The sequence below is a fragment of the Vicugna pacos genome, chromosome 34 (genome assembly GCF_048564905.1).
Source record: "Vicugna pacos chromosome 34, VicPac4, whole genome shotgun sequence".
Classification (NCBI taxonomy): domain Eukaryota; kingdom Metazoa; phylum Chordata; class Mammalia; order Artiodactyla; family Camelidae; genus Vicugna; species Vicugna pacos.
The window spans coordinates 12,741,143-12,761,745 of record NC_133020.1 but is presented as its reverse complement, the minus strand read 5'-3'; the positions used below and the strand labels follow the sequence as shown (position 1 = coordinate 12,761,745).

At 39.3% G+C, this 20,603-nt stretch overlaps 1 protein-coding gene across 1 annotated transcript in view; it reads left to right on the top strand.

Annotated features, from left to right (window-relative positions):
* The window catches only part of PTPRO (protein tyrosine phosphatase receptor type O), a 62,893-nt gene that overhangs the window by 4,392 nt on the left and 37,898 nt on the right, over window positions 1-20,603 (top strand). Inside the window, exons 3-7 of the mRNA XM_031670643.2 lie at window positions 508-659; window positions 1,848-1,968; window positions 13,757-13,896; window positions 16,482-16,614; window positions 18,502-18,622. Of these exons, the coding sequence (XP_031526503.2) occupies window positions 508-659; window positions 1,848-1,968; window positions 13,757-13,896; window positions 16,482-16,614; window positions 18,502-18,622 (667 nt within the window). The remainder of the gene's footprint in view (window positions 1-507; window positions 660-1,847; window positions 1,969-13,756; window positions 13,897-16,481; window positions 16,615-18,501; window positions 18,623-20,603) is intronic.

Genomic DNA, 20,603 nt, shown 5'->3' with positions numbered 1-20,603 from the left:
TATTTTCTGTTCCTCTCCTCATTGATCCTACTGTCCTTTATTCCCGTAAACTTCTCTGCTGCACCACAATGAAAAAGATTTATTTTTACAGGACCCTGGAGTTTTCAGTACTGCTTGGAAAATAAGTTCACCAGTGCCTAATAATATTAATTTATTGATGCGACAAGCATACCCAAGCAAGTGAACGTCTTAGGGAATCTTGTCACTGAAATTTGTATAAAACGCCCTACTGTCCTCAGATACAAATGGGTCTGGCTGTCTGGTGTCTGAGCCACACAAGGTAGGGTCCCCAGAACAGGTGCCCCCCTTGTACAACCAAACTTCACTACATTACTGACCAAGAGGAAGGTCAGTTTAAGACTAAGGTCCAAGAGTCCCAAGGACCATCATGTGGTGTGAATTTTAATTCTCCAAATTAACTCTATATGGGATTTCATGTTCTAATGGTAAGTACTTCAATTATTAGTAGTCTGTTACACTAAAGTCTGCCTCTGTCTTCCCTTGTAGCCCCAGTTGCTCCAGAAATCACTTCTGTGGAATATTTCAACAGTCTGTTATACATCAGTTGGACATATGGGGATGACACGACTGACCTCTCCCATTCTAGAATGCTCCACTGGATGGTTGTTGCAGAAGGAAAGAAGAAAATTAAAAAGAGCGTATGTTTCTTTGAATCCCAGTATTGGGCATCTGAACATTTCTTTGCATACACTATCGAAAACCATTAAGCAAACATTTACTGAGACGTTAAACAAGTATTTGTATGCCAGTGGGCACTGTTTTAGCCTCAGGAGATAGAATAGTGAACAACGATGAAATGCCGCCTTTCATAGGGCGTAACTTTTCATCTTTACTCATGAGTTGTCATTGTTGTAAGTGTTGACGTCACTTGTATTTAAAGTTATGGTTTGAGCTTTTGCTTCAGGATACCAAACATTTTCAAGAAAACTACAGTTAATATATTTCATTATCTTCTCCACATGTCCCCAACACCTAAATATTTGAGTACGTTGGAAATACTGATTTCTTTTCTCCTGCCTTATTAAGCTTTTTGACGGTGTATTAGTTAAAGGAGAGACTAAATGACTATAATAAAATTTGTTTAAAAGACTGTGGCATAAAGAATGTCAACGTTTGTGTCTCTGTCAAGGTGCCCAGGACTAGCAGGGCACCTCTGCTGTAAGGGACGATCCAGAGGTTCAATTCTTTCTATTTTGTTGCCCTGTCTGCCCTTCTGTGTAGTCCTCATCTGCACGGGTGAACCTTCCCCATTACTACATCCATATTCCAGCCTGCAGGAAGGGAAAAGACAGGATGCAGATGCCCAGCACTTACAGGGTGTGAATAGACTTTTAAGATGCCCAAGCGACTTTCTCTTACAATCCATTGGGTAGAATTGGGTCACATGGTCCCGACCAGCTATAGAAGAGACTGAGAAATGGAGTCTTTAGTTAAGAAGCCAGGTATTGGTAGACATGGCTAGATTTCTTCTGAGCTCCTCAGCTGAGGCTCAGCAATGTTTGGATCAGTGGCAACCTCGTAATTGCCTTTTCTAGAATTTGCTGTGAATAGGAGGAAAAATACTAGAGTAATACCTATTTCAAACATGGAAATTCAACACATAAATGTTCTGATATATATTATGCATGTTTAGAGCTACCTTGCATTTGGCTCAGTTGAGGCATTTATCATTTTCAGAGGAAGTAACATATCATAAGGTTTAATCAACTGTGGGTTGCAGCTCAGAACAGGGAGAGAATATTCATGATAGCCCTGTAGTTGTTTGGAATGGTATTCTGGTTCAAGGTCATTAGAAGGTGAAATCCTTGATTTGGACGATCTTGCAGGTAACACGCAATGTCATGACTGCAATTCTCAGCCTGCCTCCAGGAGATATCTACAACCTCTCCGTAACCGCTTGCACTGAAAGAGGAAGCAATACCTCCATGCTCCGCCTTGTCAAGCTAGGTAAGAAGAGGACGCAGGTGTGTGTGTGTGAAAATCATCGTGCTGGGAGAACTAGGGTTGTGTCTCTTGGTTTAGCATGGACTTCTCAACTCAATGAAATAGGGAAAAAAGGTTCACTGTCTTTTATAAATGCAAAAGAGATATTTATACTCTCAAAAAGGGCATTCAACTTATAAGTTTCTGTGAGTGCAATGTTTACTGTGCTGGGAGATCGTTCATCCTTCACAGTTAGGTTAGAGGAACCAAGGAGTCTTAGGATTTGAGAGATGGAAGGACCTTAGAGATTACCTCGTGCCGTGTTCTCAACCCTATCAGACACCATTCCCTTTTGATATGAATGTTATGTAATGCCCTCGTTAGTATCTTTTGAAATTCATAGATAAAATAATCCACATATTGATTTTTTATTTGATAATAATATCCTACCTCTAATATGAAACCAAGATAAAAAATAATTTATAAAAAATAATATGGATTCCCTACGTATATGTTCAAGTACAGCTTTTAGCTATTCTGAAAGTCATATGGAATTGCCTGATGACCACATATAAGGAAAATGAATAAATGTGAGTTTACAGGAAGTAACAGAATAAGTAGTTCTTCTATATAAGAAGCATAAAAATAAAGGAATAAAAAATTTTATTAATTAATTAATTATTATTAATTAAAAATAAAGAACTGTCAAGCATAAGTTCAGTTAGACCCTAGACTAAAGTCCAGAGTTAGGATAAGTAATAAGAGACTAGACATATCTGCCTATGATGAGACAAAGAGGGAAATAACCTTAATTAGAGAAAACATGCCAAGAAAAATAATGGCCTGTGGATGTGAGAAAATGAGCAAAATATGAGATTCTTGCAAATGAGCTAGAATTTATCGTGTAGCATAGCGTCAGAATAATGCTTTATACTATGAAAAACAACCGGGAAGTTACACTATGTAACACAAAATTCATCTTCTGCGTTCAACAAGCTACCACATATTGAAGTATGTATTTAGTCTCTGCTATTTAAAGGAATCTCAGAGGGGAAATCCTGTAATCGGCAGCAGGCGAAAGAGGACAGATTGGCAAAAAAGTTGGGTGCCAGACCTCTTGGGGCAGTATGTTTAAGAGAGAGAATCTGAAAAAAATGCATTTCAATATGTAATTTTCACAGCAAAGATCTCATCATTTTTATACTAGAAAATTAAAAATATATACATAGCTAGCCATCTTAATATCAATTCATAAGCTATAAAAATATTGAATCATCATACACCTGAAACTAACATAAAATTGTGTCAACTATAATTTAATTAAAATAGATGTATATATAGAACAGCAATAAAAATATTTTCAAAGCACTTAATGCACCTTACTGACCTCACTGTTTCAGATGTCTGCTAATTTATACTTTGTGTCTGAGTCTGTCCATAAGAGTCCCAAACTGTCTCTGTTACTACATATGTTCATATGTGCACCTATAAACAAAGAATGACCCAGGATGTTTTACTAGCAGCTTAAATGCCAGGAGCAGCATGCTGTCGGTATGTACTTTTAGAAGACTCTGGGAGAATCTGAAAGAAAGCAAAACACAATCTTTTCTTAGTTTACACCACTAGTTACATTTCTCTATAATTCCATGCATAAGATACTAAATCTTTAATCTTTTTTTGGCTCTTATTTGCCAAAGTAAAAACTAAGCTTTTGCACCGAAGCCCTTTAAAATCAAATAGGTAATTGAAAATTCATGATATACTAAACAGACACTCTGGGCAGAAAAAGTAAATCATTGAGTAACTTTTAAATAACATCTTAATCACATTTAAGTGTCCTTCTTCATGACAACTTTCTTCAAAATTATTTTGCTTAACCTTAAATTGTTTTTCCAACATTAATTGCATGGTAAAGCACTTGTAATCATTATTTATAGTGAATTTATCCTGGCGAGAAAATTAGAAATTAAAGTGGAATATGGGACATGGGACAGTTTTCTCTTTGGAACTTCCTGGATCATTGCAGGACATCTAGAATTTCTGAGCCCTACCCACAGAAGTTTGGTTAACTCCCTCCATTGTGACTATTGGAAACATTTTTGCAAGTTTCTGAGCATCCTCTAGGGGGCGGTACTGCTCCTATTGAGAATCTTCAGTACAGTTCAATCTTTCATGCACTGCAGGCAATCTAGTCTTTCCTAGCAGTGTATACCTGAATTCCAGGAAGGTGGAGATCACCAGTTTCCAACATTGTTTGATGTAAAAAATTGCCCGCCTTACGATTCCAACCATTATCTCTGGTTTTGCCCTTCCTATAAATGTAAGTTGAAAACTTGTTTCCAGGTAATTGGAATTACTTGAAGATTATACTTAGGTTCCCCAAGCCTTTCTTTTCCCATGCTTTAGTGTTACAAGCAGCTGTGTTTCTTCAGTTTCTAGATGCTTGCTCCAACTCATTTGATTTGTTAGTCTCCCTTAAAGTATGTGTTCAGTGACCTCTTGTGTACTTTGCTATCATTTTTACGTGACACTGTGGATGATCTACGAAGCCTCAGGAATATGGGTTAAAGTCATGAATTGGGACAATTATACTCACACTGCATAAGAGTGTGAGCAAAAACCAAGTTAGTTTCCCAAAGTTATCGCGAGGTTTTCAGCCTCCATGTCTCTCCAGTAACAGACAGGACTGCCTGAAACAGTTTAGAAAGTTCCTTTAAATTTTTCAAGGAGGGAAGGCAAGTTCCCACAGCAATTATTTCTAGTGAGTCGTAACTCTTAGAATCAATAAGCTTTTCCGTGCTGGTATCTTAGTATCAGAGAGAATATTGGTTCTATCTTGTTCCTCTCTGAAAACAAGACAATCCTTATATAACATGGCTGTTCTCAGCCTTTTGTCCCCCTGAAAACTAAATAACCCTTCTTTTTATTCATCTGTCTAAAGGTCCATTTTCCATCCTACTGATCACATTATTGTATTTCACAAGCTCTTTCTATTTTTCTATAACACACAATACCTTGCCTGCTGTAGATGCTCTGTAGATACTTGTTGAATGGAACTGAAACCACAGACCTCAAAGTTGAAATTAGAATTATAGTTACTATTTAACCAAAAGAAGTTTCACTTTTGAGAGAAGTGAAACATTTTGCTTTAGTAATAACTCCAATTTTTTAATAAAACATTTATTCTTATCATTTTTATGTTTCTATACAGCAGTCATTTGCTATGCATAGAAGTCAAATTAATTCTACTTCACAGAAAAGTACAGCTTCGGCACACAGATTTTTCAGGGCTTGTTTAAATCAGAATGCTGTATTTAACCTAGGACAGACACGGGTTGGGCTAACCCTGATTTCATTTCTCTGTGTAGAGGTGTCTTTGGATTGGCTCTGCTTACACTCATGGAGGGCAAGATCTATATCTGTGGAAAGAAACCAGACTATCAGTGAATCCAGTACAATATAAATTAATCCAAGATGGCATGTGCAAGGGTAGAAAGCTCTCAAAACAATTGCCACATTTTTTTCAATTATTATGTCATTAACAAACATCCACAAGAAGACTGGTGGTACCAACAGTGGTTCTTTTTGCAGGGCTTTGAACCAGTCATGCCATTAAGAATTTTAGGTTGCCAGAAGTTTCATGGTGCTATGGTGATAGGTGATGACAGCTCCCTTTGGCAGTCAATACAAATGTCAATCAAATCTGTACTAAGACTTGTCATTGCACAAGAACTCATTGGTCTGCATGCAACTGTGGCTTCAACCAGCAACCAGTCGTAACTTCTAGTCGTGGTGAAGCTACCTGGAACTCTGGGCAGATTTTGGGAGGATGTGATTGCATCAGACGACTGATTTTCCAACCTGAAAAAGAAAGAGAAAGAAAGAAAAGGAAGGAAATGAGTAAGAACGAGAAGTGTTGGACGTATCATAAGATAGATCTATGGTAATAGAATATCCATTCATTAAAATTTATTTAGGAAATATATGCTGAGAAATTTCTCAGTACTGTTCAGTTGCTAGGCTTCTTGTAATAATGAACCCAAAGGGCTGTGTTCATTTTATGCTCACAAGGTGGTTATGATCTAGCGCAGAGAAAGGTGGTGATAAGTGCTTTACAGAGCACCAAAACAGGGTGTCGTGTGGTGCAGATGGCTATGGAATGAAAGCTTTCTCTGAGGAAGCGATGAGGAGAGATCTGAGTAACAAGAAAGGATCAGCCATGAGAAGGATGGGAAAGAGCATGGGAGGCGGAAAGCCTCAGCAGAGATCAGATTATACAGGACTTGCAAGGCGTGGGGTTGAGATTTCATTCTGAGTGCAATTTGAAGCCATTTAGAGAATTTAAAATAAATAATTTGATTTATGTTTAAAATAATCCTGGGGCAGGATATAAAAAAGAAAAAACTAAAATAATGCCTCTGGTTGCTCAAGGGAGAAAGGATGTGGGAGTCAGCAATTAAGGTAGGGACACCAATCAAGGGGCTATTTGTCATTAGCCTTAAAAACAGCATTCTACTTCAAACAAGTGCCTTAGGAAATGATGCTAACTTTGACTAAAATGGCACCAAAGGAGATGGAGAAGAGTGGACAGAACTCAGGAGCTGCTTTGGAGGTTGCGTTCACAGAAATTTCTGATGATGATGGAGTGAAAATAGGAAATGAGAGAAAGAGAAACTGAGAATGATTCCCAGGCTTTGCTGTTGAGCAGCTAAGGTGAATGATGGTGTAAGTTACTGAGCAAAACTGAAGGAGGCGTCAACAGCGGGTAAAGCGAGAGTCAAGGATTAAAACAACTGAAGGGATAGCCAAGAGCAATTGTTAAGTAAAGAGACTGTGGATACATGTGTCTGGAGATCAGGGGAGAATGCTAGGCTGGAAACATAGATTTGGGGGTGTCTGGATAAGACCATCAAGTACTTAGTAGAAACAGAGAAGAGAAGCCCTGGGTCTAGCCAAGAAGGACCACTGAACAGAGGGAGAGGTGGCAGCAAGAGAGACTTGAAAGGAACTCTTGCCAGTGAGATGAGAGAAAGGCAAAAACCAGAATGTGTCCACCACCATAGCCAAACATCTGCTCCATCCTGACCGCAGGCCTGTTCAAGCAGGTTCACGATGAGGAGTCAGATAACTTCAGTGCTGGGAAAGATTTGGAGCTAATTCAGTGCTGTGTCCTCATATGAGCAAGCTGGAACCTAGAGAAATTTGATCCACTTTACACGCCACTGAGCCTGGGTCTGGAAACAGTATGTTTTAATCCAACTCTTATGTTTTCCTGGATTTGGGGTATTTTTTCCCTAAAGGTTTCGTTTTCCTATTAACACATTTAACAGGGCAGGAAGGAGCCTCACACCCATTCTTGCGGCTTTCTGTTCCTGTTTCGGAATTTGAGCACTGTGACATCGGCTCGATTTCCTTAACCTCAGTCATGAAAGTTTTTATATAGATTAGAAATATACTTTGACTGTAGACACAGATGTCAGGAGTTTGAGGGATGTTAGAATCTGCTCTCTCTTCTCTCTCATAAAATTTCAGTAGATGACAATAATTATATCCATTTTGATGAAATGTAATTTCTGACTTTATAAATGCCCAGCCGTTACAAGGTACTGCCCTGCCTGGTCTCACTCCCAGTTGAGAAAATTTATTTATTCTTATGCTGAAGTCATTGTGTTCACAATTTTGGGAACAGTGAGTTGGATATATGCAGTTATGTGAGACTGACATTTCAGCCGCAGCCTGAAGGAGCTGATGGAGTGAGCCCAGCAGGTAACTGAGCAGTGACTGGAATGTCCGGCACCAATTTAAATACACAAGCACATGCCCTCCCTGGAAAAGCTTGTCTTCTGGGTAAAAGAATTTTTCAGAAGACCTCATGATCCCTAGTTACATGGAAATCAGTGGAAAGTGCTCATACTTTTAGGGAGGAAGCTGGACGCAGGAAGGACCCTTAGCTGTGGGTTCTTGCTCTCAGAGTTGAGTTGTGTCAGCTTAGCAAGGGAAACCCAGGCCTTCTGAATTTCAGTTGCCCTCTCTACAAAACCAGAGTCTAGGCTAAATGGTCTTTAACGTTCCTTCCAGCTTTAGGATTTAGTTCGTAACTGAGCTCCGTGTAAAGGCAACAAGGTTGATGATGCAGGAAGTGTCATGGTCTATTTCTAGGAGTTTGTGCAATATTGAAGTCCTCCTAACTAAGGAAAATGCAAAGTAAAAACACATATTCCTGAAACCAAAAAAAGGAGGAAGTCAGAGTTTCTGTTTTGAAACTAAGGAAATCTAAAAAAAAGAGCTTTCTCTGAAAAGTCCTACTAATCTCTAGAAGTTATGTGAGCTGGTAATAATACAGACGGACCCAGTGATTCGCAGAAAAGGGTATTCCACTTGCTATCAATAAGCCGTGAAGAATTTATTTAAGACAAAATGGACATGACAGGTATTTGTGATTCCTGAGGGAACCCTGTGGTTCTGTATATGAAAAGGGCCTAATTATCATTTAATGCTAAATATTTGCCTGAATTCTTTTTATATCTGCCAAGGTTATTTTAAATGTTCTAATTACAAGTGTATAAAAGGAGAAGAATCTCCTTAAAGTCAATAAGAGAATGGATCTAATAAACTGCAGGTTGAATAAAGGTTTCTGTTGTTTAATATACATTTTCTTCTTCTTAATTTCATGGCCCGTCAATCTTAACTCACCCTTAGGGTTTTGTTTTGTTTTGTTTTGTTTCCTTTCAAATAGCGCTTTCTTCAGCAGATGTTGTTTTTAACCAAGTTGAGCATAATTTATGCAGCTTACACTGCTTAAGTCACAGGTGTTTTTTTTGGCCAAGTTGAATGTAAGTTCTGTGGCTTGCACTGCTTCAGGTAAAACTGCTTGAGTTGAGGAAAATAAAGACAGATTTAAAAGACGTACTATAATACAGATGTTAAAGACCAGCTCTGGGGTGTGAAGAGGATGCTAGCAAATTGTTCTCAGGGAGGCAGAGGGCTGGAATTAGATCCTGCGCTGTCCATCAATTTTGACAATGTTTTTCTATTGAGTCTCCCCTTATCACCAATGTCACACATTTTTGTAAAATGACTCACCAAGTTCAAAGGTATAAGATATAAACAGAATGAAACTAGTTGGCCCTTACAGATAGACTCTTACCCTCATTTACATCATTCTATCGGTGGCTAAGCTAATGGGTCATATTAAAATAGGAAACAATGTCGTAACCGTCAGAGAAAGATGGATGTGGGGCAATAAATATATTTTGTTCTGCTCCGTGGCTAAATATGACGCCTGACTCCCTTGGGAATTCCCAGGGAGAGAAGGAGAATTGCTTCTAGAGCAGCGAAAAATCGAATACTAGCTCAGAGTTCGCCCAAGGTCACCATCACTCCCGGGAAATGCTGGGTGGTGGAATGAGTCCCTCATGATCCATCCTACATTAAATGGCAGGGATAGCGTTACTGCTGTCCATTCTGCTTGTGTTCTGTGCATAGTACTTGATTTTCTTATAAAATTAGGTTGGCTTCTCAACACAAAAAGGAGAGGCATTGAGGGGGAGAGAAGAGAGGGAAAGAGAGACGGCCACATAGTTGAGTATGACACCAGCCTTTTTAGCAAGCTTTTAGAGAATTTAAAAGCAAACAACCCTATAGCCATACCTTATTTTCTAAAAATATTGTCTGTCTCCTTTCCCCATCTCCATAGGTTCTCATACCAAATATCATGGATTCTGAAATAATTTTAAACCAAAGGCCACCTGACATTATGGTGCAGGGGAATTTTGAAGAAATTTAAAATGTCGTTTAGACAGAGAAAAAAAGTGATAACCAGAAGATGTTCTATAACCAATATGTACATGATTCTATGCTATTTAAGTGTTTGGTGTACATTATACATTAAGGCTCATTTACTCTCCATGACGTTAAAAAAGTCTTCATCTCACTCCCTTTGTGAACTAGACTGTATTTGATATTTTGAGCAATCAGAGACTGTATCAGCGTGCTAGCGCTGCCAGAACAAAACACCACAGATCATGTGGCTTTAACGACAAAAATGGATTTTCTCACCGTCCTGGAGGCTAAAAGTCCAAGATCAAGGGGTTGGCAGGTTTGGTTTCTCCTGAGGCTTCTCTCTCCTTGGCTTGGAGACAGCCACCTTCCAACTGTGTCCTCACATGTCTGCTCTCTGTACCCATTCATCCTTGTTGTCTCTTTGTTTGCCCAAATTTCCTCTACTTTAGGGACACTACAACCAGTTTGGATGAGTCCATTGGAGAATGGACTTATTTTAACATAATCACCTCTTGAAAGGCCCCATCTCCAGTTACAGTCACATTTTAAGGTGGCTGGGATTTGGGGCTTCAACATACAAATTTTGGGGAACACAATTCAGACCATAACAGAGGCAGAGGCCACTCAAAAGATATCTGTGTGTCATTGTATTCCCTATGATATGAAATTGCCTAAACAATATTTAGCCACCACCCACTTTTAGTCTTGTTTCTAAGGATGGGGGCATGACCCTCTAAGCCATCCTAAGCTATGGGGCTGAGCAGATCTTGACTTCTCATGAAAAGAGATAGACAGCAGAAGGGCAGGGGAGTCCCTCTGACCAGCTTCTGCCAAGAATTTCTAGACTTCCCTACAAACAGGAAGGGATGTTCTAACTCAGTAGCTACACCATTCAAATATGATGAGAGCCACACAGGTGATTTTAAATTTCCTCTTAGCCAGATTCCAAAGAAGTAGAAAGAAACAGTGAAGTTGAGTTTAATATATTTTATTTAACCAAAGAAATCCAAAGTAGGGTCATTCCAATGTATAATCAACGTAAAGGATTATTAATGAGATATTTTTATTCTTTTTTCACATGAAGTCTTTGAAATCCAGGCTGTGTTTTACTCCTGCAGCCCCTCCCAGTTTGGACTAGCCACATTTCAAGTGCTCAGTAGTCGTATGTGGCTGGTAGCTGCTGTACTGCACATTACAATTCTAATTTTTGATACATTCCCTGGGGCAGAAATTGTCTTGGGCAGTGAAGTTCAATTATAAGCCCCTCCCAATCCAATTACACCTCCACTTACGAAATATTCAAATGACTTTATTTTCTTTAGAATAGCAGGGTGGAATTTCTTCCTATTACGTCTATATACACCTATCACAGAGATCATAAACAGTCTTCAAGCAGGTGATTTGTGCATGCTATTCGCTATTCATTGACCTACAGAGCTGAAATGTATATGTCTTTCAATGAAGGATGCAGAGATAATGAATATAATGACCCTAGAGTAATTATTGCCTCATATGTCACCTGAAAAAAAAAAATTTGCTACATGGCTGTTAGAGGTCCCACATCCTTTGGAGATTTTCCTTAGGATCTATGTATCACCCAGGTCTGCATCCTCAGCCAGAACAAAAGAAGCCTCTACTCCAGTATCTAAATCATTTTTTTTGGACCACTGAGAATACTTCTAATTCATGAAAGTCTTTAACTCTGCCACTGAGAGCTGATGACTTCTCACAAATAGAATCACTATAAAAAGGCAGAGACTATCCAAATTCAACTCCAGTGTGTCTGGTCTTGCCCAATGCTGGAATCCTAACACCTCTGGTTAACGAATCCTAGCTAACATTTTAAATCTGTCAATAGATAAGATTCATTGAGTGCCCACAAGTGGCTAGCTCAAAATGAAGACAAAATAACTTATAACACACGGCTGCAGTTCTTTTTTTTTTTAAAACTGAAGTAGAGTTAATGTACAATGTTGTGTTAGTTTCTGGTGTACAGCATAGTGATTCACTTAAATATATATATTTATACTTTTTCAAATTCTTTTTCATTATAGGTTATTACAAGATACTGGGTATAGTTTTTGTGCTACACAGCAGGACCTTGTTATTTATCTATCTTGTATATAATAGTTCATATACACGGCTGTGGCTCTTAAAAATCTAGTAGGACCCAGGAGAATCTGGGCTACACTCACATAGATCCCACAGGAAATACTTAAGGGCAGTAGAAGGTCAATGAAGGGATAGATCACTGAGAGAAAGAATCACCAGATAAGTCTTCAAAGGAGAAGGTAAGACTTTTCCTTGACTTTAGGATGATCATAAGAGAAGACAGGGTGCACTGAGTTGAGAAAGAGTATTACCTATGTGATGGTCAGCAGGAAGACTCACTTTACCAGGGTCTCCACCTGAGGCAACCTCACACTTGCTTCCAAAGATCCGAGTTCTACAGGAGTCAGAATCGCTGGAGGACGTAGCCTCTGACTCCTGCTCCTATTGGCAGTGACAATTATGAAGGATGTAGGAAGTGGAGGTCAGCCTCTGTGTTTCATCAACAGTCATCATCAGAGGAGAAATGAGACGATGCAGTGTCTACAGGATGAACAATTCATTACAAATGAGAATAGGGGTCCTGACGTCTACTGTGAATCATGCTTGCCCAAGACCAAGTCATTTTTTTTTTTAATCTCCTTCAACTTTTTGGCTTCACCTTGTCAGGCTGCCTCTGGAAAGGAAAAACACTTCTTTTTCAGTTGGACACAAATTTAGGATACCTGCGATAGATCACATCAAAAATGATTCTGGCATACTTCTTGGTTCTGGACAGGGCCGTGATGATGATACTCTAGGAAGAAGGTCCAAACCTTCCCACACAAAGACACATCACTTGACAAAAGAGTGAAATGACCTCTCGGGCTTCCTCGAACACTGCTAAAAGCCAGCAGCTGTAGAACAGGCTTGGGAGGGTGGGGCAGATAATGAAAAGAAGTCCAAGTAACAAGCAACAGGGTGGAGAGTTGTCTGTCAGGGAGATGCTGATGGGCAGAGGAAGCTATCATGTGAGTCTGACAGCAGGATGCATGTCCAAACAAGCAATGTCGAGGGGATCTGACAGCAGGAAAGAGGGACCCCGGCTTAAGAACTTGGTTTCAGGCGTAGCACTTTGTGTACTGGAGGAAATTGAGGGAAAGCCAATGCCCAAAGGACAGGGGCACAGGGCGGGGACCAGGAGAGACTCAGCAGTGGGGGAATAAGATAGCAGACCACTTCCTAGAACTGGGGAACAGACAACCTTTTGGTATCGAGCCAACATGTCCAGTGACTCGGTTGCTGGAAATGCATATGAAACAGCACAGACAGAATGGTTTACTTAACTGATGGATTAATTTATTGATCGAGATTAAATGGCTGAAAGAATAAGATAAAGACATCAGTCTTCTAACATTTTATCTACTGTCCAGTTTTCTTCCATCAATCCTTTTATTTAAAAAATCGTATTACCTCTTTAGTTTGACCCCTCTTAATATTGACAAAATTTTCAAGAAGGCGTTCCTCTGGCTAAATTATTCCAAATAGTCTCCAGAGAATGGAAGACAGGTTTTTAGCTAAACACCAGACTGCATCTCTCCTTTAGAAGGGACCCCATCACTTCCATTTTTCTCAGCCTTTCAAGACAGATTTTTGATTCTCACTCAGAAATTTCTGTATTATGTGGGCAGTGCTAACTCCAGTGTAGATGACATAAAAACTATTAATAGATTATGCCTATAGTAAAGCTGAAGTAGAAAACAGAAGTGTTTCAAAAAGAGAAGTATAAAATGAAAGAAAGGGGATCAAAAGGCAAAATATTTTGCCTTCCAAGTTAGATGGCTGTCTTTGTGGAAGGACATATTTCAAAAGCAATATAAAATCTTTATGGTGCTCTTAACTACCTATATTTGGATTTTTTCGCCTATTTTATCCTGCTGATTGGTGAAAGAAGAAAGACTATGTTAAATTAAGTTAAAACTTTAAACTTATCTTTGCTCAGAACCAGCTCCTCCGAAATCACTCTTTGCAGTGAATAAGACCCAGACTTCAGTGACTTTGCTGTGGGTGGAAGACGGAATAGCTGATTTCTTCGAAGTCTTCTGTCACCAACTTGGCTCCAGTCGGGAAACAAAACTCCAGGTACCGTGCATTTTGAGTTTCCTTTTCTGGGTGAGTTTTGATTAAGACTCATTATCTGAGCAAAATAAAATATTTTATTTCTTTGATACAAAATGAAAACTTTTCATTTGCACTTCTGTGTTTCAGTAATAGACATGCACAATTACTCCTAGAACAGGCTCCAAATATGTTATTATTAGAACTGGCCAAGTCACAAAGTTTGTTTTCTTCTTTGTATTTATCTTTTGTCCCCAGTTCTTTGCCACTCTGGGTCATAGTGAGGAGTTAAATTGATTCATGTTTCCTTTTAGCCATGAAATCAATAAAAGGGATGAAGACACTGAATTAAAATATAATTCAGGGGGGAGGGTTTAGCTCAGTGGTAGCATGCGTGAGGTCCTGGGTTCAATCCCCAGTACTGCCATTTAAAATAAATAAGTAAATCTAATTACCTACCCCCTCCAAAAAAAAAGTTAAAAAAATATAATTAACAAATACAAATGAAGCACAGTTACATGAAAGGCATGGAATGGAACACAACTGGTAGAATCAATATTGGCTTTCAAAATTGTTTCTTACTGAGCTGTGGATATTGCATTAGAGTTGAAATAACTCAAATAAAACTAGACAGATCCATGCTCCTAAGGGAATTTAAAAGAAGGGTCTGTCTCTAGTTAGTAAGGAGGATAATTTTATTTGGGGAAGTGAAGGCTTAGAGAGGGGATTGTTAAAGCTGTAGAATCACAACCAGCAGACGTGATGAACACTGAGTTATTCACCAGGCCCAATCGGATGGAGAGAGAGAGACGGACCCATATCCCTGAGGGTAACAAAACCACAAGGGAAAAATATTTTACAGCCAGGCGTGGAAGGAAAAGGGCAAGTCTGTGAGGGATGTCACAAACTACGGTGCATAGACCAATACTACACACAGGAACAATTGATGCTTCTTAAAGGACGCAGTTCATGAGACTGAAAAGGAAAAGGGTTTCTGGGAGTAAGAATCTTTTCATCCTGAGTGTTAAGATAACTTGCTTTGATTCCTTTCCCTTTGTGACAGTCTCTTCTACAAAATTATCTCTTTTTGGTCTGTACTGAACAGCTGAATCTTTGTTTTTTCTTTCTGTCCTAAGACTCCTTTTTGAAAATAACTGCTCTTCCAGCAGTGAATTTTCTTCTCTGCAACCGCAGTCACGTCTCCCTTTAAGAAAACAATGGTTAGGTACCTACTTACTAAAACCGAGTCCTGTTAGCAGAAATCTTTTGTTACAATCGGTCTTTTATAGGATGAAGGAGATGGGAGTGGGACATCTGTGCTGCTGGCTCTCACATCTTTAGGCAGAGGTGTTGCAGATCCTTGTTTTGAAAAAGAGTGTTATGCCAAATCATCTTTTTATATCCAGTTGTACTTGTCAGTGGTCTGGCCAGGGGCCCACCAAATGAACAATTTGCTCTACTCAAGAATAAGTTAATATTCAACATTTTTGAGAACACAAAGTCTTTATGCCTATGGCAAAGCTGAGAATGCAGACAAAGGGGGCAGTGTTCTTCATATACAAAGAGCTACTACAAATTAAAAAGAAAACGACCAATGCCCCCAAGTAAATATTTCATAGGAAAGAAACACAAAAGACTCTTAATCATAGACAGAGATGATCCGGCTCACTCATGGTGAAAGAAATGCAAAATAAAACTGCAGTGAGGTAGAGTTTCCACTGATAAGATCTGAAAGCTCAAAAAATCTGTGAATTTGTTGTGTTGAAACAAACATAGGGAAACAGGTGTTGTCGCACATTGAAGGTAGATGGGTCCCTTGGAAATGTGTATGGAAGAGAATTTGTCAATAGCTTATAGAATTAAAAATGTACAATTTTTTGACCCAGCAATTCAACTTCTAGGAATAAGTGTGTTTGTGTGTGTGAATATATATGTATATATATATGTGTATGTGTGTGTGTGTATATAGATTGACACACACACATACACAGGTTTTGTGTATGAATGCATATGTGTATATGTGTATATATATATATATATATATATATATACACACACACACACACATACATACATGTATTATGAGTGTGTGTATATATACATATGTTCCCATAATTGTGAAAATTATGTTCACTGTACAAGCACTGTTTGTAATAGCAAAAAAATCAGAGTCCACTTAAACATTTATTAATAGAGGACTGGTCAAATAAAGTATGTTCTTTCAGTGGATTTCTATGTAGCCCTTCAAAGGAAACAGCTTTATCTGTGCTGATACGGAAAGAATGCCAAAATATGCTGATAATCAAGATAAAAAAAAAGCAGAATGATGTGTAAACTGTGTTATCACTTACATTGTAACTCTATTTTACATGTTTATACATCCATAAAATATAGATGGGAAGAAAAATTTAAAAACCTCACATAGTGGCTGCTTCCGTGGAAGAGTTGGATGGATGGAAAGTATGGGAAGAAGGAAAGATTTTTCACTATCCTTTTCTGTCTTTTAAATTTTTTGCTCTGTTCACGTTACCTGCTCATCCGAAAAATAATTTTAAAAAACAAAGTAGATGAAGATTACATAACATTTCCCTTGCTTTCTGCATCGCCAGGAACCGGTTTCTGTTTCTTCTCATGTTGTGACCATCTCCAGCCTCCTTCCTGCCACCGCCTACAACTGCAGTGTCACCAGCTTCAGCCACGACAGCCCCAGTGTCCCGACATTCATAGCCGTCTCAACCATGGGTAATTACAGGCATTGGTGGAATCTGGTGTCTTTGGGAATGATATCTTTCCAGATTTTCTGTAATTTTGTTTTTAAATGTAGATAATCCGTCTTTTTAATAAAACCCATGTTGCATTGAAAAATTCCAAGCTTTGGGTTCAGGGAGCTCTTCATTTCAATCCTGAATTTTGCTTACTAGCTGTGTGATGTAGGGAAAGATTTTTACTATCCCCAAACTTTTTTCCATTCATAAAACTGGAATAATAATATATACCTTGTTGAGTTGTATTGAGGCTTAGAAACAAGGTATAGAAAGCCTTGGCATATGCTGTCTAAATGCTAGTTGTTGTTATCAACTTCATAATCTCCATCATCCTCTGCAGTGGTAGCTATAGTGCCCAGATCAACTCAGGTACATCTGGCCTACTCTTGGCCCCTGGCTGTCGCTGATTAGATAATGGCGAACCTGAATTCCTGGGTCAAAGCAGAAAAGTTTCCAATCCAGCAGAAAGTATAAGTGGGGAAATTAGAAACTGATGAAAGTCTAGAATAATGCCACTTCCTTATTCTTTTTGTGAGTTTTGTTACTTGTGTTACTCCCCTGCTTGAGTCTGATTCTGCAATCTGAGATGCTCTCTTAAGCTTCTTACTACCTCATGACCCCTTTACTGGGTTCATTTTCTTGTACGTTACATTAATCATATGTTACATTCAGTGCCGGCTAGGGTAGACTGTTTTGTTTTGTTTTGTTTTCTGGTTTTTATTTTTGTCTTTTTCAGAAGAGAGGGCAAAAGTGACCTGAAAAGTATATTAAGGGTCTCTCATTTCTACATCCTTTTACATTTTTCTAAAAATATTTTAATATCTGTTATCTCTGCAGCCACCAGTGAAACAGGTGATTATTATTAAACTTATTTGCAAGTGAGGCAATGAGACCAGGAGAGGTGAATAAAATAGCTTCCCCAAAAGGCAGACAGTAGTGCGGCGAACTTGAACAGTCTCTTCTGACCACGAGTCTAATGGTCCTTCTGTTCCAGGACTCTTCCCACAGCTGTACTGACCAGATGGGAAATGGCCAACACCCAAAGCCTTAGGGGTTGTGGGGGCCGGCCATTTCTGTGCCTTTATGATCAATGTAGAGGATGGTAGCGCCTCTTTTCCTCTGGTCCACGTTTAAGAGTTTTATAAAAAGATGTGACATAAATTCCCACCTGTAACATCCTGCTCCCCCAGGTAGTGTGTGGAGTAGGCACTGCGTAAGCGCCGTAGAAGGTGGGTCACAGAAGACCTAGTATTGAAAGGGACACAACCTCTCTTCTTAAGGGCCCTACAACTTACTAATAGGTTTAGTCTCTTGAGCTGTACAGATGGGAAACCTCTAAACATATGGTTACCGATCATCAGGATGCCTGCTTCTAGCGATGTGTCAAGTGCTGTAGCAGATGGCGGCTTGCTCGTGCCTTTTGCATGTACGTTATTAGTTGCGAGGGAAATGTACAGTTGTGCTTGCTAACTTTAAAGTCGTGGGCATAAAATAAGAGCCTGCCTCTCTCTAAGCTTTTGAAAATGTGAAACAATGACAATGACTTCTGGATTTTTTGTTTCCAGATGAACGTAAACCATGGCATCAGCATTCTTTACATTTCACGTTTTCCTTTTAGAAGAGCATCCTGACTGGGGGTCTTGGAAGTGGACTCAGTTCTTTTAGCCACTTGCACATCATTTGTCAATTCACTTTACTAAGTAATAGTAAGGAGGAGGCCATTGCAAGCTTAGACAAACATCCTTGTTGCTGTTGTCATCAGCACACGTTCGCTCGTCTTGAGAGCAGACGAAAAACCATGAATGGTTCTGTCAGTTTCCACGGCATGGAAGCTGCAATGAATCCGTCTGCCTTTTCTCTTTAGTTACAGAGGTGAATCCCAACGTGGTAGTCATCTCGGTGCTGGCCATCCTTAGCACGCTGCTAATTGGATTGCTGCTTGTTACCCTTATCATTCTGAGGAAGAAGCATCTGCAGATGGCTAGGTAAGTTGTGTTTTGCTGACCTTTTGCCTACAGCCTTTAAAATATTTTTTTATTTATCAGACATGTACGGCTTTTGCAGACCTAAATTAGACAGCGGTGACTTTGCTTTCAGTTTTTCCTGTCTATGTCTACCCTGTGTTTTCTAAGTAGACTTTTAGATATTATTTTAGAAAACATTGCCGTTGAAATAGTAAAGCGAAAGAGTGTTTGTTTACACAAAGCCAGACCCCTTGCTATCAATCTTGTCATTTTTAAGTAGCCCATACATTGGGGTCCATTCATTGTATTTGGATACTTTCAAACATATTTCAGACTAAAAGAAAGACATACTCAGTATGATTAATGAGAGGACTTAATATATGTGGAGATCGCAAGAGAGAAAAAAATCCCTTTCTTCATTGGTTCTGTTGAAGCTGTTTTATTAGAAAATATTTGTCAAGTTTATGCTTAGGTCCATTCAGGTACCCTTGTTGGTTCTGTCCCTGTTACACAGAGTCACAGACAGTATCATTTTTCTTGCAGTTTTGAAAGCCTTTTGATTCATGATTTTGTTGATTCCCTGTTCCTTTGGTTACTGATGCATCTCTCGTCCAAGCCCATGCTCAAGTTCTTTCTATGATTCCCCTGCATTATCCAAACAATCCATCAATTCTCTTTTTAAAAAATATATTGCCTAGTTGAGTATTACTGGGTTTAGGAAATTTGGATCAAATTTATACTTGCGCATTACTGCTGAAATGTCAGTTAACATTCATCTCCTTTCTCAAAGTTCTATCATTTATTCATTCATAAATAAACTTATGCATCCAATAATGATTTAGTTGCTACCTTATTTAGTACTATCAAAACAGTCAGAAATCCAAGCTGTCCACCAGGAAGTTAGCGCCTAGCTGGAGATATGTACATAAACAAATATATTTAAAGGTATAAACTGCCCTGTACCAGAAAGGAGATAAAAATGGGATGCCAGGAAAGTCAAGAAAAGGGATTAGTTCTGAATATAAAAATCAAGCTTCTTGAATGCCAGCATTTGAACAAATCTTAGAAGGATCGGGAGGGCAGTGGTACTGCACTGTGGCTAGAGTATAAAGCTCTGAAATTACACTCCTTGGGGTCAAATTCTAATTTACAACCTATGCGACCTTGTGCAGTTCATTGAAACCTCATTCGTTAACTTCACAAATATTACAGGACACCTGCTCTGTGTCAGACTCCTCCCGGTGCTTGGGATATGGCCGCAGATGAAGCAGACAGTAATTTCTGCCTTCACGGAGCTTGTATTCTGGTTGAGGAGATAGATGATACATAATAAAAGTGGAAGTGAAATGATTCCCTGGCACATCAGCAGATGATGGGAGAAGAGTAATAGAGCAGAGTGAGGGAGAGCAGTCAGGTGTGGCGGGTCTGGGGGGAGGAGCCCTGGGAGGCAGGTGGGTCTCACTGAAAGGGTGACATCTGAGAAAGGACTTGAAGAACATGAGGGAGTTAGTCATGTGTTATCTGGAGGAACAGTGTGCCCAGAAGAGGGAACAGCCAGAGCAAAAGCCCTGAGGCAGAAGCATGCCTAGCACATTCCAGGAACAGCAGCAAGGTCAGTGTCGCTATAGCGGAGGAGATGAAGGGAGGACTAGCAGGAGATGACACAAGATCCCACAGGACTTTGTAAGCCATTGTAAGGTCTTTGGTTTTCGTTCAGAGTAGAGGTCGCCATTGCAGGATTGGGGCCAGGAGATCTTATGTTTTAACATTTTCATTATGACTTCTGTGTAGAAAAGAGTCTGTATTGAGAGAAGGCAACTGGAGGGGCCATTACAGTGATCCAGGCAAGAGGTGATACTGGCTCAATTCAGAGTAACAGCAATGGAGGTAGGAAGAAATGATCCGATTCTGGATATATTTTGAAAATAGAGGAATTTGCTCACGGGGTTGGCTAGCAAATTGGATGTGGAATGGAAGTGAGTAAGAGTCAAGGTTGGTGGCA